The sequence below is a fragment of the Citrus sinensis genome, chromosome 3 (genome assembly GCF_022201045.2).
Source record: "Citrus sinensis cultivar Valencia sweet orange chromosome 3, DVS_A1.0, whole genome shotgun sequence".
Classification (NCBI taxonomy): domain Eukaryota; kingdom Viridiplantae; phylum Streptophyta; class Magnoliopsida; order Sapindales; family Rutaceae; genus Citrus; species Citrus sinensis.
Window position 1 is genome coordinate 14739034 of NC_068558.1, and position 24949 is coordinate 14763982.

General features: G+C 32.9%; 1 protein-coding gene across 2 annotated transcripts; it reads right to left on the reverse strand.

Annotated features, from left to right (window-relative positions):
• Nucleotides 1–263: 263 nt before the first annotated feature.
• LOC102631245 (putative callose synthase 8) lies at nt 264–16401 on the reverse strand. 2 transcript variants are annotated; one of them, XM_006477876.3, is made up of 41 exons: nt 15836–16401; nt 15104–15204; nt 14251–14372; nt 14048–14135; nt 13818–13928; nt 13527–13646; nt 13263–13355; nt 13091–13182; nt 12673–12799; nt 12208–12345; nt 12060–12136; nt 11812–11965; nt 10616–10741; nt 10414–10531; nt 9100–9428; nt 8773–8825; nt 8624–8684; nt 8099–8180; nt 7959–8008; nt 7656–7742; nt 7463–7591; nt 7277–7362; nt 7116–7200; nt 6877–7037; nt 6540–6663; nt 6348–6442; nt 6129–6267; nt 5691–5842; nt 4842–4948; nt 4636–4758; nt 4467–4535; nt 4106–4274; nt 3862–3982; nt 3538–3657; nt 3347–3462; nt 2955–3038; nt 2488–2600; nt 2183–2412; nt 1165–2013; nt 816–1001; nt 264–723 (listed from the first exon to the last, which is right to left on the reverse strand). In XM_006477876.3, the coding sequence occupies exons 1-41, from the start codon at nt 16143–16145 to the stop codon at nt 493–495; spliced, it is 5928 nt and encodes a 1975-aa protein (XP_006477939.2). In that variant the 5' UTR covers nt 16146–16401; the 3' UTR covers nt 264–492. The 2 variants fall into 2 exon arrangements, with proteins under 2 accessions (XP_006477939.2, XP_006477938.2); XM_006477875.3 differs by having other exon boundaries at nt 11803–11965.
• Between the last annotated feature and the right edge of the window lie 8548 nt (nt 16402–24949).

Sequence of the window (24949 nt, forward strand, 5' to 3'; positions counted from 1 at the left end):
GTTTATCGCTCACCATATCACTTCTTCATTTTAAGATAATTGTATATCCTTTGATTAAAGTAACTCAATTTTATTTTATATGAATATAATTATTAAAATAGAGATTCATGTAATTTGGACAAAAAAAAAAGTCTCCATAAAATTTCGGTCAGTCACAGACTCACAGTGATGTTACTTCCCTATTTTTAATAATCCACTTAGCTTGGAGAAAAGAAAGTTATGTGATAAAACAAAGCCGGAGAGATGACATACAAGACAATTGCTTTATCAGAATATTAAGAACTCATTGATAAATGAATGACATGGGTTCAGTTTCTATCCTCTAAAATAGGTAATTGAATATTCGCTGTTGAACTTCTATTCCTATTTTATATAATCTTACTTGAATTGCAGCTATACACTAAATTATTGACATGTATTGAAAATATACCTACTAATGTACTCAACTCTAATACTGTTATAAACAAGTACTTGCCACTCTGCTGCAAAAAATTATCTGTGCTTTTTCTTCCCGGCAAGAATTGGTTGAATTTGCAAATGCCTATTGAAGGCCTCATTGAAAAGGAAGCGAGTCTGGAAGGCTGATATGATGGGGAGCCAAGCCAGAACAGCTATGGGCGTAAAAAGAACGACCCCCATTCCATAGTCGTATGCTTTAGCAAGAACCTTTACGAAGTCCCATAATCCTGTATTCTCTATCTTTGGCCTCACAGCTTGCGCAATCTGAAGAAACCGAAATGTTTATGAAACAAAATATAGATAGAACAGAGTAAAATTGTTTAAGAATAAAGAACGAGAATGTTTTTAACCCTTACCAATATTAGACCCCATCCCGTTGGCAAAAATGCTAGACAACACACGATTATGTCCTTGAAAGATAGTTGACAGATGACAGAAAGTGAAATTATTGTAGATAGAATACCAAGGAAGAGGAACGCTTTGATGAACCTAAACACAAGGTGGTAATTGACACTGAATTGTTGTCTTCCCATGTTCACTGCCTGCACATCATGTTTCAGATCGAGTTAGCGTAACGAGTAGATCACAACTAAAGTAATGCTTCTTAATCAAGTGACTTACAAAGACTGAGCTTACAATATGCAACAACTACTTAGATCTACATTGAACCTTAATGAAATTTCATTCGAAGTGGAACAATTTTACCTTGACTGTGAGGAAAACCGCAAGAATCACAATCCATGAAAGCACATAAACCAGAAAATTTTTGCTCTGCTGGGAGATGTCTAGGTGATAGACCAAACCATACTGATAGATAAAAAATCGAAGAGAAAGAAGAATCTCAAACAACCTAGCACCCAACCCTGAACGATGCAGATGGGCTTGCTCGTCAATCCACCAAGAATGCCAACTTTTATCCTGTGGAATGCCTATGCCACCTTGCACCCTGATCCACTTATTCCAGTCTTTCCAGTCATCTACTATCTTACCCCAACTAAATCCAGAAGGATTAAACAAAAATGGTGCAAACAGCCAAGTGATTGACATGAACCAAATGGAGTAAGTGATAAACACATATGCCATGTTGCTCTGATATGACCGCCTGAATAAATCATAGACAATCAACAGAAGTAATAGTTCAAATCCTTTAACAAAGTGACTTCGTGAATATAATCTGTAATTCTCAGTGAAGCTGGCATGAAACACCACGACCTTACGTCCAGTAGGTCTATACTTAGCTCCCCCATGCAAAATTGTTCGACCATAATAATGAGTTTTTGAACCGAGCGAGAAAGTGAAGAAAAGAGCAGCAAGCTGCAATTGCATGAGGACAAAATCTTTAAGGGCATTGAGGAATCCTTTCTCCAAGCCAATCTCCATTACCATTGGTAAGCCTGTTAAAAGCCCAAGCTGGATAAATGATTGAGAGGCAAGGGCAGCTTCTAATGATTGTATGTTCCTCATTTTAGCCTCAATCATGAGTGCTTTTTGCAGTCCACTAAGAACCAAGTATAGCTGACCATAGAGGAATACATAAATTCCAATGACTGAAATCTGCAAAATATTTGTTGTGTTTTTTTCCGAAATATCAAAATTTTTGTTTATTATATATTAATAAGCACAATAGGAAGAAGATAGAATCACTAGATATTGAACATCAACCAGCATAAACAGATAAATTTAACTAAAAATAAGGAACTTGTCAAGACTTTAAACCACTTACCATGCTACTAAAATAAAATCCAATGGTTGTAAAGTAACAAGATAGCATCCGGAAAAAATCAAACCGACGACCAAGGCGGTGTATGTCACGGCTCAAAGTTTGTTCACTGTTCCCATTAGCAACTTTGGCTTCAAACTTAGAGATCTGGTTTAGGCCTACATCACGACCTTTGCCCACTTGTATATACTCATGGTAGGTGATGCATCCCCTTCTTAAGGTACAATTAAATCCTGAATCAGAAAGCAGCGGATCAACTTTGACAATACGATTAATTATTTAATTGAAATGACAAAAATATATTGTACCGGCGAAAACATCCTCGCTCAAATTAATTGTTTTGGATGCTTTGCTAATGCCACCTCTTGTAATGTGAAACACCCTATCAAATACATCAGGATGTCCATAGTGGAATCGTACCCTAAAAAGATGAGATGCAAAGAAATTAAAAGTCAATTGATTAGAGGACTGAGGATATACAAAAACACGAAGAGACTTGGAAAATATTATGGTTAAATGCCATAACAGGACAAGAATTAGTGAAGACAGATTATGCAATGCCAGAGCAGATACAACCATTGGAGTATGGACACATATGCAACTGACAAGAGTCATTCAACCAAACGTTTTTGTTAATTTTTATTTGAAGCACCAAGCTTAGTAGAAAAACAGTAAGCCGCTAGGTATTCTGCATTCGCAGGCAAACAACGTATGCACGCATATTTATACCAAAATTACGTGAAGCATTAAGCCTGAAGCAATATATATCCATTACCTGAGAGGATTGGCAAGAAGCCGTTGACCAATGGTAACAAAACTAGTCTCCTGATATGACATGAACCATGCCAGAGAAGAAACACTGCATAATGGGAGACAATTTAAGTTTCTCAGTCTGTATGATCTTATCACTAGTGTACTTTTATAGGTTTGTGGAACTATAGTAGATGCAAACTGAAACTAATACAATGGTGGAAATTATTTTAATCAGAGAGCAATGTAACATAGGTGTAACCAATTGAACATTATGTTCAATTCATGGTCTTTACAACAAATTCCCAAGGTAACTTTTCTGAATCTTTTTTATTGCCATATTTTTAGTGATTACCCATGCGGGCACAAGGTGTGGACCATGTGTTATTTACAACTTATAGGAAATGAGGATCAAACCTTCCTGTAAAGATGTGTTCTCTCAGACCAAGTATTGTGGGGGGCCGCCGTCCATGGTTCTGAAGAAATTCTTGTAGAAGATTTCTCATTTTTAAGGCTTCTTCCAAATAATTATCCTGCATAACCAGAAAAAAAATAAGAATCGAAGCCATGGGAATCATTAACATGTAGCTACTACAGTAAAAGCATACTTGGTTCATATCAATTGTCTGTAGAGCTTCACCACGTGTGAAAATTATGGCATGATTTTGATTTTCAGGCTTCCCTTCTCCAATATTTGGTGGACCAGGAAGTTTGATGCGATATATTTCCTACATAATAAAAGAGTACCACAACCAACTGTTACAACTGTACAAGTTCTGGGAAAAGGCAGATGAAATGGGGGGCAAGAATGCACAAGATTATAGTAAATGATTCATGGCTTGTAATCCTACAGAGTAAGAGCTATTACATTATTTACTGGTGGTTAGTTCCTTTCAGTAAGCTATTATTATTGTGTACCAGACTCTTAATACCTCTGCCCCTGGATCCTTGCCATTGACTCCTTTAACCAATATGGAAGAATAAACCTTCCTAGGCTTATTTGCATCAAACACTTCTTTCTCTTCCACATAAGCAACACGTAGAGATGGGTACCTTCGAGCAAATAAGCAATAATCCATAGCTGCATTTAGGTAACTTTTAAATATGATCAATGAATTGCATATCAAAATACTCCAACATATTCACTTTTATCATGTCTGGCAAATAATTAGTTACCTAATCATCAAGTCAATCATGTCTTGTGCACGGGGGTCTCCTGAAGCTTTTTGTGATCCAAACATTTGACAAGAAACCACATAAGTGAATTTCATGTCTGACAATGCATCTAGTTGAGCAAATAATGTACGATTATTCCTTTCAGCAGCTTCATAGCCTTCAAGAATATCTGGATGAACAGAATTGATGACATGGTGTTAAAGTTTAAATGAAGCTATCTCCTCCATATATAATCTCAGGCAAAGAAGAAAGGTGCCATATAGCAGCCTCATGCTATAGTCAGGAAATATTGCATAAAATATTGGATTGTGAAAAACAAATGCTGCTGCTAAATACTACTATCCCATTCAATACCACAAACCTTCATCTTCAGCCATGTCAAGGAATGCTTGTAATTTTAAGGCCTCTTCATAGTACATCATTCCTCTAACTGTGATAACCAACAAAGAGGAGGTTAAATTCTGATAATTCATTTTCTTACCTATTTGGATCAGCTTTATAAAATAGTTAATGAATTTTTTTTTTCTCACCTGATCGGCTCAGTGTTTGCCCTCGAAAAGAAGCCCAGCTCCTAAGTTCTTCCTCCTTGCCTTCATCTTTTAATGTATCCAAGTTTTCACACCCCATTCGTTCTAAAAAGTTTTTCCATTCATCTAAGGAAAATCGAGGAGTCACGTACTTCAAGTTGCATTCAATCGGAGAGCAAAAAACAACTACTCAAGAAGTCGTCTGTTACCTGGATAAATCTTTTGCATGTAAAAAATGATCGAAACTTCTTCTTTGCTCGAATATAGCTCCTTCATGGAAAAGTTTATGTCTTCCGTGAAATGTGGAGTTAAAACACTAATAAAGAATATATTGAATCAGGTGAAATTTGTGGGGTAAACGTTTGTCAATGAAAAATAAAATTAATACAAGAAATAAGAAAAAAAATTCTTCAAGTTTGTTGGTTTTCTTCTAGGGTTTGTATGTCATAATGCTTGTCCAAGTAAATGTACATCACCAATAAAAGCACAAGAGAACACATCAAACAAGAAAAAATTGAGCATGCATAACTAGGTAATCTTTCATCAAATCTCAGGGCACTTAACTTTCAGCTAAAAATTTCAAGAGGGAAGTGACAGTGCTGTAAAATGCAACATTGCTAAAATAAAAAATGACAGAAAACAGACAAGCTCCAAATAGCCAACAAATAGTTTAAAATTATAGTATCATGCATCAAACCTACTTCAGGTGCCAAAATTGACTGGCATCTCTGTAAAGAAGCATTTAACTAGATTTAGCAAGTTAAGTAACTTCGAGTTATTCCAACAAGAGTTAACCTTTAAATCTACTTAACTTATTGGCTGATGTTATTTCTGTTCAGGTACATTGTGCTTGGTATTAGCACATGATTAACTGAAAATTTGAGAATTAAGAGATCATTCGTACAAGAATTAACTAGCTTGTATCTATAAAAATTCATTGATTTATCAAATGTTTTGTCAAGATATGACAAGATATGACACACTTAAATGTAACAAAAATTTGCAAAATAAGAAAGCTGTCACCAAGAAACAATATGGAGCAAGACGATGCATTCAACCTGAACGACAGCATGTTCCGTACTTTAGGAGCACTGGGCATGCCCATAAATAATGATGTAGCAAAGAATGAGATACGCCTCCGAGCCTCTAAGTTTGCAGGTATGTCCATTGCCTTGTCTTTGACAGAGAGCAACAGAAGAAAACGCTTGATCTGCCATTTTAAGTTTGAAATGTGTGGTTATTAGTCTCATGTTTACAGGTATGTGTGGATGCATGTTTGAAATATATAAATGAGTGGATACAAAAAAGGATAATACATAGATGATTTTGATGTTTTGCGAGTGCCACGTACAATCTTGTGGTTAAGGTAAAAAACTAAAAAGCTAAATTTGCAGAAGAGGGCTGAAAAAACAGAGCAGGTGTGTGATTGTGGACTGAGTAGGGTAAACATGCTCTACACGAGGAAGAGAAAAAAAGGAGGGGAAAAAAAAAAAAACCTGTTCATTCAGAGAGTCGTTATCTGGCAAAGGAAAATGGATAGAATTCTTGTCAGCAAACAACTGATGTCTAGTTCTTTGGAGACAAAATGCAAAATCCCGCTCAACCAGCTGGGATGAATTTAATGAATCCAGTACTCTGCACATGTAAAATGAAAGTTAGTAAAGTCTCGTCTCGAATTGGCATTAATACAGGAATGAGGACAGAGAGAAACATACCTGGAACCATTTGTCATCATATCATTTGTTACTAGCTCAAAGATATCTTGGAGAACTTTTACAACTTTATCATGATGAGTTTCATTTCCCTCAACCTTAAAGAATGTCAAACAAAAAATCCCTGATACCTCTCTGTTGATTGAGAAACAATAAACTTCAACTTGAAATTCAGCTTCGAAGTAAAATAATTACCAGAAGTTCAACTAGTTCAATGCATTTGGCTTGTAGAGCCAGGAGCTCACCCATCTTGAAATTGTCGAGAAGATTTGATCTTCCAATGCTTTCCTCAATTTCATTTACAATGTTGGATATAACCCTATAAAGAAAAGTAGCACCAATACATCCAAAAAAGTTTCACACACTGGAAGTAAGAAGCAAGCCAAGTTTCGGTTAAAACTCTAAAATTCAGTGGCCAACCAAGAAAGGAAAAACTACGGTATCTATTTGGCATGTTACTTGCAAACCTTAAAAGAAAATTCCCTACATATGTGCACAGAAGGCTAATTTTGATCAGAGGATTTTTCTCTACCTTTTCTCCAGATCCCCAACAACAAGGATTTCAAGAATACACTTCAGTGACTCATAGCACTCCTTTACGGCACTGTACATGTATTTATCTTTTCTAATCTTCCTGAAAAGAATCTTGTCCTTCCCGACAAAATCTCTTGCAATGCTCAGTGCTGTTACGAACTAGCAAGAGTAGGAACATTCTTATAGAAATAAATGACAAAAAGTCAAAATCACAAAATTTTAGTGAAAAGACCATACCTTATGTGCCAGGAGGAAAATAGGCCAGCGAACTATGCCAGAAAATAACTCTTTTGACATAGGTATTGTCATCAGATCCAGCTCCCTGATCATAGAAACATCGTTCGGAAAGTTCAAAGTTAAGAAAACAAAAGAACAATTTCATAACAGCTTAACTCTACCTGTTGCTTATCAAGTCTTCGACTCGGAATCTATTAACAATTTGGTTCCAAACTAGAACAAACTTGGCAATGTCATCTTTTTTACCCTGAGCAACGTCAAATATAATCAGCGGAGCAGTCAGTAGAAGAGAACATTAATCCCTTCAGGCAATTCGTATAGCAATGTAGCAAGATTAAATCTCCTACCTTATGAAACCTCCTAAAGAAAATCCTTTTATTCTTCTGATCATTTCTCAGTGCAGGTGGGATAAGGCAGACATTGAATGCAGAAGGCAACGTGTGAAATCTGCTTCTTAGCATTCCCAATGTCCGAATCTGTAATAAACAATAGTAATTAGTTCATTAAAATGATGTTATGGGTAAAAAATATTCCTCTTACCTCTCCAAGATGATGCAAAATGCCATAAAGTCCACCAAAGATTGTACAGAAGACAGAATACCAGATCTGTGTGTCCATGAAATACACCTATCATAAGCACAAAAACACAATAAATTTATGTAAAATTGAACTATGAAATTTATTTTTCATTTTAAAGATAATCTTGGATGGAAGTCCTGTATCACAGTTAGATACAAGCAAAAACCATCACCCACCAACATTTAGCTCTAATCACACCAAATGGTTGAAGGTAAAATTAAAGCATTTAAAAGAAAGGTTCCAGACAGATTGGTAGAAACTCACAACTATTATGGGAGACCACACAGCCACAATTGCACCAGCATTACTCTTGACTACACAAGAGGAAAAATTAATGTTAGATAAATAAATTTTGAAATGCAGATTCGAGTTCAAAGAACAGACTAGAGAGAAACAAAGACTACCTTTGGGGAAAAGCTCGTGCCAATCGTACCTTTGCACGCCAATCTTCATAATAAGTCTTGTAGGTTCAATCAGTGGTTTTATCTGCATTTTTCATTTGCAGATGATAGATAAGTTCTTTCGCTTGAACATATTTTCATTGATGTACAGAGTCAGAAAGACAGAATGTTGATTTACTGGGACCAATTAACAGCAGTCTATATCCAATGTGTAGATCACTAAAATTCTTCCAGTGAAACTTTTTGTTTCCTTCCGTCTTAATGTTCGTTGAAAAACTCAATGTTAGAGTTTAAACTGTAGTTGGCCGCTTGCATATTAGCTTTAACTTTTGGGATTAAAGAAAGGTATAAAACTTGGAAAACAATGGTCTTCAGATTGTAAAAACGGTCTGAAAAATAGTTTTTAGATCCAGCATGCCACTCAAATGTATGATTCAAAAAATAATCTAATTTGTTCTATGTTATAACAGAGGAAAGTGCATTTCAATTGTAACTATGTTGTTATGGGAGCACCTGCACTATACTCACCTCAAAAATATAGCTAAATGAAAATTTACTTAGCAGTACTAGGAACCAAAACACTGTGTACCTGCGTATTACGAGAAAAGGAAATTATTTCGAATAGAATCAATAAAAGACAAAAACCAAGAGCATAGCAATGAAGGCAGAGGATATACTTGAATTGAGAAACTTGAGTTTCTTGCATTCCACGTCCAACATATAATCTAGGCTGAATGATAACAACAAAATTACAAATTATAAAGAGTATTAATAATGTCCAAAACTATTGAGGAATTCATTTAAGGAGAAAAAAAAAAGCATGATAAAGAGCAAAGACAATATAATTTAGAAGAGTAAAAAGGAACTAATTTCTGCATTGTAAAGAGCTACACAGCTGTGAGTTAAAATATGAAAAAGCAAAAACAGAAAAAGCAGAGATAAATTAACAAAGAAGAGGGAAAAAAATGTCTCCTATATTTCCTTATATCTTTATGGGATTCTACCTGTGTCCACCAAGACAGCATTGTGCATATCCGCCAATTTGAGATCTCAATGTATTTGCCAATGGTAGGGACAAAAAAGAGCACCAATTCAATGGCATTAGTCATCAAGTAAATTGTGACTGCAACCATATAGGATGAAAAACATAATTCTCCAAGCCAGCTCTTATAGTGTGTGGAATAGCAAGTATAGTTCCTTCTAGTACTGGCATATAAAACTGGAAGAACAATTGTCCATATCACTGCAACAAACAGCTTGAACATGTATTTCCTTTTACGAGAGGATTCCATTGTACGCCTGGCTTTCCACGTAAAGGCAATGTCAAAAATTGCTGAAAGACCAGTTTTAGAATTAGATCAGCAATATTTTCATATGTTTATGTATTTGGGCATGCAAGCATGTATAATGCCTTTTTAACATATTCACTCTGAAAAATGCTTACATGCAAGAGAAATGAACCAAAGAACTTAAAAAAAAATAGCAAAGAGTTTTCATTTCGGATAGAATATCACAATGTACAGGGATATCCAAGACTACAAATAAATTCAATAATTCCATTTTCGAGACCATAATGCAGCGCCTATCTGAAAAAAAGGAACACATAATTTTTAATTGAAAGTTATACACCTCAGCTCCTAGCTTCACAAGTTTAGATTAATAAGCCTTCCACCTTCCATCAAAGAGCATGATGTGTCCAGAGTGCAACATTATGTTTATGTATCAAGTAAGCTTTTAAGAGAGTAGAAAAGAAGTTTTCATTGCTGTAATCCAATTAAAATCAATGCTACAAATACAAGCTAATCTAATGAATTACTAAGAAGTGAAGCACCGCTTTGGTTGATTGTTTCTTTTTTCTCCACCTTTAAGATCTGTTGGGACTTGGGAAATGAGATACCATGACATTTATTCTATACATTTTGTTGAGTTATATTGATATTTGATTAAAATTGGCCAAGAAACTATTTGCATATTTTGAGTTGTGTTAGTCTTTCACAGAAACCTTTTTCAGAAATATATGAATTAGAGTTTGCAGGTCTTTGCAAAATCCAATTTCAACTTTATGACTGTTACTCTATCCAATCACTGCTCAATAGCTAAGGCCCAACTTCCCAAAGGAAACTTCACATAGGTGAGAATTATTAAGATCACTTTTGTTTTTAGAGGGCAAGATTTTCCAAGACCCATTTATGAGAAAAGAAAACGAGCTGAACTAGACAATTATTTTCACTGGCTTTATATCATTATTGTACTTGTGAATACAGGTACTTTCCTGAAATAAATTCAATAATGGGTAAAATAACTGCAAGTGCCCCTACCTTGTATCAGTTTGAGAATTGTAGATGTAATGAAGATGCTCATAATGTCCTCAAATACATCTGCATCAAACACTTGAAGTGGAGATTCCAAATCATGGCAAGCCATAATTATCATTGCCTGAAAAGGCGAAAAAAAATCATAACTAAACTGCGAATAAGGATGATGCAGTTATAAACCACTTGTAGTGAGTTCAGAACAGACCTGAAGGCATAAAATATAAAAGCTCCACATTCTGTCAAAGCTCCTAAAAATTTGCCAAAAGGAACGAATCTCAACAAAATTTGTTTTTCCTAGCCACATGGGTTCACAATTTTCTTCTACACCAGCCTGTGAGAGCAAAACAATGAGTTGTCTGGTTCTTAGGAAAAAAGAAAAAACTAGTAAGTACTTATCCCATTGGTTATGGAAAAGTATGAGCAATCAGAAGCACAACTAACGGCAACCCATTTTTATCAATCAGAAAATAAGTAAACATCAGACACAATGCATATGCATACCAACATATATACATAAAACATGTGTAACACATATGCCTCTTAGATATATTCAAGCACAAATAAGTGCATCTAAATGAAATAGTAGATAAATACATACAGAAATATGTCTAGATATACATCTATGAACAACTACACGCACTTAACTGCATACCTACACATACATACCCAACATATGTATAATTCAGGGAACAACAGTATACACATGAATGCATCATTGCTTACATATGTTGTATAAAGACACATCTGCAAGCAACTATACATACATAATGCATAGGTCGTGCATAGTACTGATCCCTGAATGTATTCTAGTTCCTTTCCATTTTTGTAATAAAAGATTTTTTACAGAATACATTAATGTCTTGCTACTTCTATTAGGAAAGTACTTCTATGCTATATTAAAATGATTCTAAGAATAAACAGAGGGAATAAACCTCCAGCAGCATATTAACTGAACGTTTTTAAACAGGCGAACCCCCAATATTATCATATTCTATAAATTTGACCATGCAACACCAATGATTAAAATTACTTAGGAAAACAATATCTATTCAAAATGGTATATTGAGACCAGTTTAAGATTCTCTTGGCATAAACCAAGATACATTTATTGTCATCATTACAGAATCCTAGTATGAAAAGAAAACAATATAATGATCACTGCAAGCAATCGATTCCAAAAGGATAATATAGTTTTTCTAAGTTCAATTTTCAAATATGATGTTTCCCAAAGCCTTGGCTTGGAATATGCTCGCAATTTCCAACAAGTCAAACATGAGCACTATGGAACAAAATCAGCATGTTTTAGATGAACAATGTGTTCTTCATCATCTTTTAATATCAATTAAGTTCATAAATCAATTTATTCAAAATATGCAACGTGAGTTCTGCAACCTGGCTTACTCCTTGTTCTTCATCTTTCTTTTCTTCTCCATTATTTTTTTCTTTTACGGCATCTCTTGGTACTGTAGCATTCTTAGCTTTACGATTATTGGTCACCCAGAAAAAGTCATGTTCTAGTCGCATGGGCCAACCTATCTCAAAACAAACAGGAGACCTGAAAATTGAAGTAACCATAATTATCCGAGATGAACTTCTTGAGAGCTTGAGTTGAAAGATATGGAAAAGAATGCTATGAAATTGCTTCTAACCAGAAAAACTCGTTGAGATCATCGTAGTTTCTCCATTTAGAATGATCAGCTGTCCCATTTTTGCTTTTTTGAGCTTCCTTCAGTGTTTAATAAGAAAATGAGATACTTGCTCAACATTTAAAAGAAATGATTGTTATTGCGAACATACCTCATACATAACCCGATATATAGGGGTAACTACATTCTTAAGGAAAGATTCAAAAGCACCCCCATAGGCTGGCATGATCTTCTCCCCAGTTATAGTACTAACAGCACCGGTTAAAATACCATGCAATTCATAGGCCATCTGAAAGCAAACAAACCAAATATAATATATATATATATATATATATATATATATTCTTATAAGAACACTAATAGTTCGTTATAACAACATGTTGAATTTGTTTTAATCTGCACTTCAATATGCATATTACAGCATTGTGGTAGGTATTTGTGTAATTATGTACTAAAATAGATTTTTCCTCCAAGTCTTTTGACTAGGATAGTCAAGTCTCCAGAGTAAGACCAGAAACATGACAAAAGCCACAATAACTCATACTCCTACATGCAAAATATACAATTCAAGTTCTGGCATAAAACGTAATCAGTTCCAACAGAATTTTCAACTTACATGGTGAAAAATATAACACAGACACTCTGGCATAAACCGCAAATTTGCAGCCTCCCCCCATATGAGAAGGTAAAGCCCTAGATACAGAATTTTATGTTGTTGGGCTTCCTGTTTTACACAAGGCAACCTTCAAAAGCAAATAGTAAATTTAATATAAGAAAATGGCCAGAAAACGTGAAAAAAAAAACAGAAAAGAAATCTTTCAGTCTTATGACAAGAAAGAATAATGAAATAACGCCCATGAGATGCAAAAGGATGGAATGATATAGATAGCAGAGTTTTGTCCAAAGACATTGAAGCAGAAAAAGAAAAATCATCAATTTGTCCAAAAATAGTGCCGCAGTGAATAGAAAATTAATGTTTTATTAATTAACATAAGATGGAAAGAAATAAATTATATTTTGGTGCTGTTTCTCACCGGATGCTTTTTCTTCTCCCCAAAAATTTGCTCCAATTTGTATAATTTTTAAAGAATTTCCTCATCAATTCATCCACAGCTGCATCTCCAAGCTAAATCATATAATAGAAACAGATTCAAAACAAAGATAACCAAGAGGTTAAAAGGATTGACATTTAAATAAATAAATCACCTCTGAGATAGGTGACTGCTTATGAGATTGCCGAATATGGATGTTAGCAAGAAGAAGAATAAGATTCTCCCTCTGGTTGGCAACATTTCCTTCCTGATTGAAGACAGGACAAGAATCTCAAAAAACAATTGATGCCTCAAATCAAGCACATAAAGGCAATATTTCATTTTACAGCCATTTGCCAACTCCAGTTTCAGTTCAGATTTTCACACTTAATAAAAGATTATAAATTGAAATATAATAGAGATGCTTGAGGAAATTTACCTGAAAACCAAAACAATAATGAAGAAAATCAAATAAATCCATGAATGCACCAGACTTCTGGAAATCTGGGGCCGAAGGTAAACCACGAGTATTGCGAACAGCTGCTATGGCAGCTTTAATCTGTACCACTTATAAGCTTGTGAATGAACTATTTTATGCTATTGAACTCAGGAATGTTCCAGCAGAATAAATGTTTATGACAAGTAAATTTAAGGGCAAATGAAATAGACTTTGAATGAAAAGCAAATGCCACTAGCATCAACCAGCTAATATCAAGAACATGGACCAGACCTCAGGAAGCTGCATAATTGGTTGCTGAATACCTCCTTGATCAAGTGGAAGAATGTTATATGGCACATAGAACTGAGGTTTATTTGGAATACTGTCTCTATCAGCAAGGGCCTGATAAAGAAGATATATAAACAAAATAAGAAATCAAAATACAGTAACTAAGGCTCTAGAACAATATGCTTGCAGCAGAAACAGTAAAAGATAAAAAAAGTTCAGAAATAAAATGTCACCTGAGGATCAACTGCGTTTGTTACCGTCTTTAAAACTTCATACAACACCGAAGCAATTCTACGTGCATTTATTAATCTCTCTCTTTCACTGATTTAAATTTAACACAACATATTAATTTCAATTAGTAGAAGTGAACCTACAGAATAAAATGTAGCTGAATCAGGCATAGTGAAAAGTATAATTTAATAATAACTCAAATCACCTTCCTTCTAAATTCAGTGCTCCACTATTTCTGAAAATATAGTCCTTGTATGCATGATAAACACGTCTCAGTTCGCGTGTATCAGTCTCCTCCTTTCGTCTATCAAGGGTGGTGTATTCATCCTAAAACTCATCAAAGCCAATAAAGATATGAAAATTTAATACGGATTCAAAAAATAAAATAAAAAAAGACCAGTAACTTTCTGTAATGAGCAGAAAAAAAAAGCAGAATCTGATCAATAATCACATAGCACAAAAACACAGACTTAAATATTAGATAAACAGAAAGATAAAGAGGTTAGCGCTAACAAAGCTAATTATTTGTGAAATGAAAAATTGAAATCATAAGGCAAGAAAAATTGCTAAAGGTATACATAGCTAATAAAAGTTATTTCAGGGTTGTGGTAAATAATTTACAAGTATACAACGACAAATGATCAATAGTGAAGTCTTCTTTTAAAAAAGAAAGAAAAGCTACATAAAACATGAAAATGATTGACCATATTGAGCTAGATATCACATCTGTTATCAAGAAGAGCAAATATTGCTAAAATAATAAATTAATGGAAAGGCTAAACCTACAAGAAGACAAATCAAGAATTATAATCAAATTAAAGCTGATAATTCAAAGAAGATAAATAAAACATATGTAAACACCACAAACAGAGAACTCCTCCTTGGGGAAAAGGGAAAATAACTGCATTGGAGCCATTGGATCATGGTATTAGGGTGTGGAAACCTTTCAGGTCAAATTCTATATGTATGTGATGACAACTTAAAACGTTATACTCTTTGATGATATTTGTCAAAACATTTCATGTGCCGAGATAAGTTCTCTTGAGATGAGTTAGTACCTGCTCAAGCCGTTGAAGAAGAGATGTTTTGAACTGCCGAACACCCCTTGCAGTTGAGTTTCGGTCCATGCGATGTGCAATTTCAAAAGCTTGGAAGCGGCCTGCCCAAAGATCAACATAACAAATATGAACAGAGCATGTACAATCACATGCAAAACCTAAATTTTCACTACTAGTGTGAGTTCTGTTCATGAAATTGGGATTGCATTTAAATGGTACTATACTAAATGTCAAGCAAAAAGATCATATATAATCCCATTTTCCTCTCTTTTCCAAGTCATAACTTTGTACTTGCTGTCTCGCTGAACCTAAACTATTTACTTCAGGGCCATAATTTATCACGACCATGTCCCTATTCCATTCTGGCAAGCATCGTCTACAATTTAATCCTGAAATCCAAATAACTGGTGGGATTCATACTTCACGCCTGATCATTCGAAAACATAAAGAAAATACCAAATTCACCAAAAGGGAATTAATTAATGAAAACAACTCACAAACACATAAAATACCTTATAAGAGCGCAATTCTTAAACCTCATACTTCATCCAACAAAACCAATACAAATTTTAAAAAATCAAAAATGAAAAAAGGAAAGGCTAAAACAGAGAGAGAAGAGCAAATGAGCAATACTAACGACCAACAAAGACAATAATCATTAAAAAATGAACTCCAATTGTTAAAACAAGAACCTAATAAGCACCCAATTCACCAAAAGACAAAAAGACTTACAAAGATAAGCAACGCGAGGCTCCTCGCTCTCAAGCAAATTGGCAACAAGAAGGAACTTGTGAATCCCAGAAGCCAAAAAAGCCGGCAACCTCTCACTGTCAAACGATTCAGGAACATGCTGACGACCATACGTGAGTGATCTTGTTCTTGTAAATGTATATGGCGTTTCCTCATTTTCAGCATTGGCTTCATAATCATATGCACCTGATGAAGAAGCATCATAAAATCTCTCGTAAGTATGGTTGCTGCTGCTGCTGCCATCAGTTTCCTGATCAAGAATTGAGTCAGCAGGAACAATCTCATGAGACATAATTGCTGCGAGAAGAAAGTCAAAGTGGGAATTGAAGTTGAAGCAGAGTACATATATGGGATCATTTTTATTTTCGTTTGCTTAACGTGGTGTGCTTTTGGTTTGTGTGTGTGTGTGTGTGTGTGTTATTGCTTTTTCGCTTTTGCTTTTGAAGCAGGGCGTTTTTGTTTGTGGGATTTGCTTTTGCTTTCTCTGCGCTTTGTATTTGTGGTTTGAGAGGGAAACCGTGAAGAGGGTTCGTTTTTGCTTTTGAAACACTGTTGATTGGCCATTTCTTAATCCGTAAAAAGCACTTGCGGTAAAAAGCACTTGAGACTTGTGTGAATCGGAACAAGTGAAAAGTGATTATTTTAATTAAGAAATAAAGAGAAGTCTTTACTCTTTAAAATCAATTTGGTGTCTGCTGCCAGTCTGTGTTTTAAAAGCAGATAAAAAATACTGGACATTTGATTGAATCTTTTGGTCACCTGAATAATTGAACCTGAATCCCATTTTGCTTGCTCCCCTCTTTGACTTTATTTATTTATTTTTTAATTTTTTATCTTTAAATATTTTATTACAACATAGCAATGATTACATTCAATCAAAGGCCTACTGAATGAGTAAATTTATTTAATTATAGCATAGATGAGCGGTAGACTGAGCATATCTTGAAAATTTACAACTACTATATATATAAAATTTATATTACATAAAAAAAATTACAAGTTAGAATGAGTTCCAATAAAATAATGAAGGAAAAATTAAGTCCATAGTTAGTCCGGAGAAGCATACTTAAAAACTAGAGATTCATTTCACAAATTGGAGGAATTGTTGGACCTTGGTAGATCATCACCGAGGAGCTGATCAAGAGCCAACAATAATCCAAAAGATTAATATAGAGAAATAATGAGTTCTTTGTGCACTTGTTATAATACTAAATTACCTAAACATAATCTTTTTTTGTTTTTGATACATAAATTTCAACCCTTTGTTTAAAATGATCCTACTCACCTCAATAAAATTTTTAATTTTTTTGTTATTAACAATTTCTTATTAAAGGTTATTATTGCAAATTCTTTTTAATATTAATATAAATTCTTAACTAATTCAATGCTTTTAAACAACTTTTAAAGTCTATGGAGACCTACCTTGATTGATATAATTTATTTAATATAATAATTTTCTAAAAAGAGCTCGCATTGCATGATTTGTGATTAAAAGCTTTCAATTCATGGCAGTGCTATCGTTGCATTTGTCTGATTACATAGTTGTCTTCCATCAAAGATTAAAAAAAAAAAAAATACAACAACAAAACAAAGTCCCAACACAAAAAAGAAAAAGTAATTCTAGTGCTTTATAATAAGGAATGCAAAGAGAGGACGTAAATGCGGTAAAGCAAGCTTGAACAAGCGATTTTAGAGGTCAAAACAACTTTAATAAAAGCTAAAAAAGGTAATCAACAATCACTTTTCCTTAGCAATTAAGAACTCAAAAGCACGTATTCATGGCTCAAAGGCATCATGTCACATGGTTTCTTTCAGAAAATAAAAAATTTAAAAGCTTACCAAACCTTTTACTTGGGAGAGAAAAAAGAAAAAAAAACGAGTATGTGAATTGTTGTATTTAGATATATGAAGACTGCAAGCTCCTGAAAAGTGGAACACTATATATGACCTGTTTGGGCAATTTCTTCCAATCTAAGAATACAAAAACATTATTGATGATTGCATGGACAGTGGTGTATTAAATTAACCTATAATGTATTATATGATTTTTGTTTAAGTTAAATGAAATCATTTAAGGACAGAGTGTGAGTGAATATAGAGTTGTAACCCTTTCCTTCTCATCTTTTTCCTCTTAATAAAATTTCACAGATTTCATATATATATATAAGAAGGTGGCAAGTAATTAATCTCACTCGATTGAAGATTAACTAATTAATGTTTTCATTTTAGATTATATTTTAAAGGGTAAATTTCATTCACCTAGCTAGAGGATAACGGATCCTTTTAATTTAAAATTTTAAGAGAATGTATGATGAATTTAATTTCAGGGTAATTATGATGAAATTCAATGATCTCAATCGTTAGAGAGAATGGGTAAAAAAATCTAAGGATCTTCCTGAATACAAGGTAAATAAAAAAAAATTAAGGATAATTATGATGGTTTTTTGCAAATTTAACTAATTGTTTTTATACCAAGTAATGATAGAGGGCGTCTACATATAATTACGCTTATCTCGGTAAGGTCAATAATTAATAACTCATTATAATTACGCATGAATGCTTTGAAAAAAAAATTAATAAATTATTAACTCCTAATAAAGTGGGTGAAAATTTTAGTGGACAACTTGGCTTTTCCTAGAACAGGAAAAGAGATTATCATTAAAAAAAAAAAGGCAAAGATTCCATATTGAATTCTTTTAGAGATAATAAATAATTTATGTATGATAAAGTTCTAAAATATTACATAGATATGAATATACCGAACATACCGGAGGATTTGATTTTCTCAAAGCAGTGATTTTGTGAAGGAATGATACACTATCAAATCAACAACTTTTTCATTTTTTTTCTTTCATTTTTTTTTCTGCCCCCTGAATGAAGATAGCATTGTATAATTGATATAGCTAAAAGAACCAGTGACAAGATTTACAATTTCTGTGGGAAGATGTGAACTATCATCAGCTGAGAGAACTAATTTAACCAAATCATGAGCTATGTACTGTGCTGTAATTTCTGGATACATGTTTGATAAAACTTTTTATATCTGTGTTGACACATTTGATCTCCTTTCTATTTGATAATTTCTTTAAGCTGGATATATCAGTGAATCATCAATTAAGGTGGAGGTAAAGCAACATCTTAATTTTAAAGAGTAATAATATACCCACAAAAATTTGTACAAATTTATTTTGTATAAACTGATGTGACATGATAAAATTGATTCAATTAAATATCTTTGAGCCCACATAATCTATTTTTATTATTTTATATTTTCATTCAACTAATAAATTAATGTCAAATCAGGTTGTACAAGATAAATTTGTATAAGAGTTTGTGGCTGTATCATCACTTAATTTTAAATGACGACAATTTTGTGTTGTCGTAATTTTTGTTGCTCTTGGAGCTCTCACACTGTTTTATTTGTAAAATTGGTCTTATCATGATATAGATCTTAAAACATGGAGCTTAATGGTATATTCAATGTACTTTGTACTCCCCTATTAACGTTGTCAGACTACTATCAGTGCCATTTGTAGGGATGGGCACGGTTCGGTTCGGATCGAAAATAAGTAGAACCGATTTAAATCGGTTATTTTATAAAAAGAACCGAATAAGAATCGAACTCAAACGGTTCTTTTCGGATCGGTTCGGTTCGGTTCGGTTTTTTCGATTATGGGCCTATTGGGCCTCATGAATGTATTAATTTTTTTCAACAATTAGTTCATCCTAATTTCATTACAAATATTAACAATAAATACAAAGTATTCAAAACACATTTTATCACTAATATCTTACTAACTATTAATAAGATACTCACAAAATATGAAATATTAAAATTTTAAAATACACAACCAAACTCCAATACTCCATCTATATAAACATAATCATAATGTTGTAAAGACAAATAAAAATAACAACAATTACAACTTACAACACAAAATAAAAAGAAATTTTAAAAACAAACGCCAACAACATTCTTCCATCTTCACCAAAAAAAAAATATTACAAACAAACACCAACAACATATATATACGAACAACATTCTTCCATCTTTAATTTTAGCTTTAGGTTTATTTTGGAGGAAATGAAGATTTACGAAATTGTAACATATATATACTCGTGATTGTGTGTATGCAGTTTTATTTTAGTTATCTTACATAATCAATGAAAATTTAACACATGTTGATTTGAATAAAATTTAAAAATAATTCGGTTTTTCGGTTCGGTTTTTCGGTTCAGCTAAGTGAACCGAATACCGAACTGACATTTCTTTTTTTTTTTTACAAATGATATATTTCGGTTTTTTTTAAAAAAAGCCGATCCGAATTAGAAAAAACTGCCGGTTCGGTTCGGTTTTTTTAACACTACGGTTTTTTTGCCCACCCCTAACCATTTGGTTGTTGGCACCAGATGTCAGTATTTCATTTGCTAATTGGCATGTAAATTTAAAGTTAAAACGGTTATATTTTAAGGATAAATTTGTTTGATAAATTATTTTAAATCATTTAATAAGTAATTGGCAGATTTCAAGAGGTGCAATACGTATTGTAAAGGATAAAGATTCTCTCTTGATTTGAGTTCTCATGAGCTTTTAATGATCTTGTGCCATGGTAAGTGATAATGTATGAGTAAAATTGAACTTCTTCATTTTCTTTATTTATTAACTACCAATCACCCATGTGTATTTTTGCTCAACAGGGGATCAGATAATGAGAAAATCATAATCCCTATTGTAAAACTCTTATCATTAACCATGAGAGTACAGCTATTGGCAACCCATATTTTCATCTCATAAAATCCATTTAATTATTCTTTTCTAAATTATATTTTTATTTTTTTGAAATTACCAAAGGGACAAGTAATCTTCTCTCTCATGTTACTTACACCCCATCGCATCCTAAACTCTCGTTTGTATGTGTTTGCAACTTAATCTTAGGCTTTTTTCAGTACAACTTTTCAAGTAGAGCTTATTTAAGTAGAGCTTTTGTTAGTAGATCTTTTGTAAATACAGCTTTTACTAAAAAAATTTAGTTGTTTGGTTATCAATAAGAGCTTTTGTTAAAAATTTATGAAATTACTTTAATAGACAAGCTTTTTTAAGTTATATTATGAAAACAATAAATAAGATTGTTAAATAAATAGATGATATTTTAGATATTTTGACATTTAAAAAAAGCTTTTCAACCTCTACTCCCAAAAGCTCAAAATTTGAGCTTTTACTAGTAGAGATAAAATAACTTATTTAAACTTCAAAATCTCTATTAGTAAAACAACCAAACAACAACAAAAATTATGATAAGAGCTTATGGGATTAAATAAGCACTTATGGTCATTAAATAAGTCATACCAAACAAGCACTCACATTTTTTTTTTTGGTTTTGATTTTTTATTTGACAAATTAACATTAATTCTGAGCATTATAGCGAAAACAATCATGGAATCAAAACAATAATAAAAAAAAATTAATTTCTTTATTTTTTCTCAATGTTGGTTAGAATTTTGTTTTGACAAAAAAATAAAAATAAATGGATTAATATCTACATTCCTCATACAAAATCGTCTAATATAAATAATGGTTAAACAAGCTTGTTACATTCTCAAAACAAAAATGAAATAGATTATGGCTTGAAAGAGCCATTGGTAGCTAACTGGGAGCAGAAGAATGAAAAGGATTTTTTGGAATGAAGTTAGATTTTATTAGAATTTGTGATATTGATAAAATATTTAGTGTAGTGTCCTTAGAAACAGGGTTTTATAAGATAAGTAACGGGTTGCCATTAGTGCCACTCTAATGATGTGTTTACTAATTAATAATTAGAATGAGTTGGAATTAAAATAGAGTAAAATCGAAATAGGGAATAAGAATCAGAATAAATTATTTACTTTAGTGTAGGAATCAGAATTGGAATGAACTGTATTACCATTGATGTGTTTACTTTATCTTAAAATCTGAATGAATAGTTATAAATTACTAAACTAACCTTAGTTTATTATTGTCATAATAATAATAATAATAATAATTTTTAATAATAATAATAATCATTATATCAATAATAGTAATTATTATTCTTATTGTCATTATTATTTTATTAATACTTATAATTATTCCTAATAATAATAAGAACAGCAACAACAATAACAATTATTGTTATTGTTGTTGTTGTTATTATTATTATTATCATCATCAAAAATAAAATTATAATAATAATAATTGTATAATAATAATAATATAAAGAAGGATAAAATGAGAATTTTAAAATTTAAGTGAGGGTAATATTATCATTTTAGAGAATGAGAATCTCATTCTCACCTCTCACCTCCCTATGAGAATGAAAAGTTTAGTAATCATTCCCAATTTTAGGTGGCGCCCACCACATTAATTTTTATTTCACCTCTTATTTAAATAAATAAACAAATTATTCATTCTCATTATTCTCTTTCTCATTCATAATAAGTAAACACACGTAAATAAAGATAAAATCAAATTAAATTTGTGGATTGCAAAATCGTCATAGATTGGGCCAAGGCGCCGTGGCCCAATTTGTCTTGTGTACGGACTCTGTGTGAACCGCGAAACCATCGCGTTTGTAAATTAATGTGAAAACCTACGACGAAAGTGAAAGAAACTGAAGAGGAAGAGCACAGGGAACTTAAGAGTGGCGTTAAAAATTTTCATTTCTCATTTGTGATACTGCTGCTGGATTGCTTTTGCTCGGTGGGTATTTATTCGATCCCCTCTCTCTATATATTAATAGTTCTTCTGTCAATTATGCAAACGTTAATTTTATAGTCTCGAGCAGTTGCACGAAAAATTTATGGCCCTTGCATTGCTACTTACAAGGGTTAACAAAGTGTTCTTTGGTATTAGTTTGGTTTGGTTTATGAAATGTATTTAGTTCATAGATTCAAGAACTAACTTGATGGATGATGATAATTGGATTTTCTCCCATTTGGATGAGTTCTTTGATGGCGTTGTCGATTCATTGGAGGACTTGGAAGCAAAAAATATTGGGTGCAGAAGATTTGACGATTAACTTTCAAGCCCTTGAAGTGACACCCTTTAGTCCTAAGGTGAGTTATAATATGGACTCCATTTGCAGTGTTGTTTTATTTGCGTGATGAGTAATGATCTTATATTAATCTAGTGGGCACTGGTGCTGAACTTATGATGGGCGACACTGTCATGTAATACTGCCTGGTTAATTTACAGTTTTTGGTAGCGTTTGTTTTTTTATTTGAAATCTAAATGGGTTTGAATTTTTTTAAAATCTGAATGGGTCTGATTATAAAAATATGAACGACATGTTTCTTTTTCTTTTTTAAATATCTGAATATAAATGGCATCTTGTTTGTTTTCACAATAACAAAAATTTTAAATTTATTTATTTGACATTTATGTCCTTGTAAATTAAAACAAAAAAAGAGGATTAGATTTTGTAGTTTAGGAAATAAATTATTTTATAGAGATATTTTTGCAATATAATATTTAGTTGTCATTCAGACCTTTTTCCATTAAGATAAAAGTCACAAAAGTTTACTTTTTCCATTTAGATGTAAATGTCTGAAAATCAAACATAAGTTTCAAAAAAACAAACAAGCATATTTAAAAAAGTCTTAAATTAATAAAATTTCATATTTTAGACATTTAACAAACAACATCTCAGTGTCACTAGATCATTTTCCTTTGCCTCTCACTGTCATATTTTCATATATGCTTGATAATTATTTTGGCACTTAGGTGTTTTAGTTCTGCTTTTGTAGTTAATTCTAACAATGGGTACTCACATTTGTGTTTTTTCACATTTAAGGCATGGCATTTTCTTATTATTATTGGGGTGCACCTGAAGAATCTATTATTAATTGATGCTGTTTATTTATGCCATGTTACCGGCAATTGTGGACCTCTGATAAGTATCAGGGCAATGTGAGAAGAATATCAATTTTTGACTTTTCATGCGTGAGTTGCCTTGCTTGTATGGAATTTAAACAACTTATTTACCCGCTCAATTGAATTTTTCAGTTTTGTTTACTCTTATACGGGGTTTGGATTATTTCTTTATGGAACAGAGGGTAAACAGGGACGGAGCAGGAGAAAGGAAAGATGTAATCAGCAAATTACCTGACACAGTATTCTACTTTACATTCTTTGCTTCCTTCCAATCAAAGATGTTTTAAGAATTTCTGTACTGTCAACAAGATGGAAATACCTTTGTGCCTCTGTTACAGATATTGTTTTTGATGAGAATGTGCATAATCTGGGTCGGGCATTGAGGATAGCTTCTTCGATTCAATGGAAAGATTGCCGTTCCTTCATGTATACGGAAGTTCTGTCTTGTGTTAAATACGAGTATCAGTGAACATCATTTTCATTGGTGGGCATCTGCTGCAGTAAGGCACAAGGTTCAAGAGCTTGATCATTCCCTCCCTTTTAAAAACACTCTTTCTGTTGCCAAAAAGTCTTTTTACATCTGAGGCACTCAGCATATTGAAATTAGACATGGCTATCTGCTTTTGGGTTCCTAGTTTCGTACGCTTCTCAAATCTTAAGATTTTACATCTTACTATTACATTTCCATCTCACCAATGCACTGAAAGGTTTTTTGCTGGTTTTTTAGTTCTCCAAGAGTTGGTTTTCTCTGATTGTTTTTGGATTCATAATGAAAGAGTCAATACTTCGATCCCTAAATAGCCTTCGAAAATTGACTATTAACTGTGCCCCTTTCTACCCAGGGGACTTATTTGATTGTGTAATTACGCCGAAAATCTTCTCTCTTTTGAAAGCTCAGGTTATCTGACATTTGAACTTATTGTAAGTAACTACTTCATCAACAAGTGCATATGTAGATGTAACTGCTTTGGACTGTAAGAAACCAGAGTATCCTCGACATGCATTGAAACTGATTGATGGAGTCCAAAACATTAAATCTCTTACAATGTCAAACGACACCCTTAAGGTATGATAACTCATTTTTTTCTTTGGCAATGGCAGCTAGCTAGAACTCATTTTGTTGTTGCTTATGTTCTTTTTCTACACAGTCTAATTTCTAATGCTTTTTGTCCCAAGCGTCCCTATCTGAATGATAATACTGCCTTCCT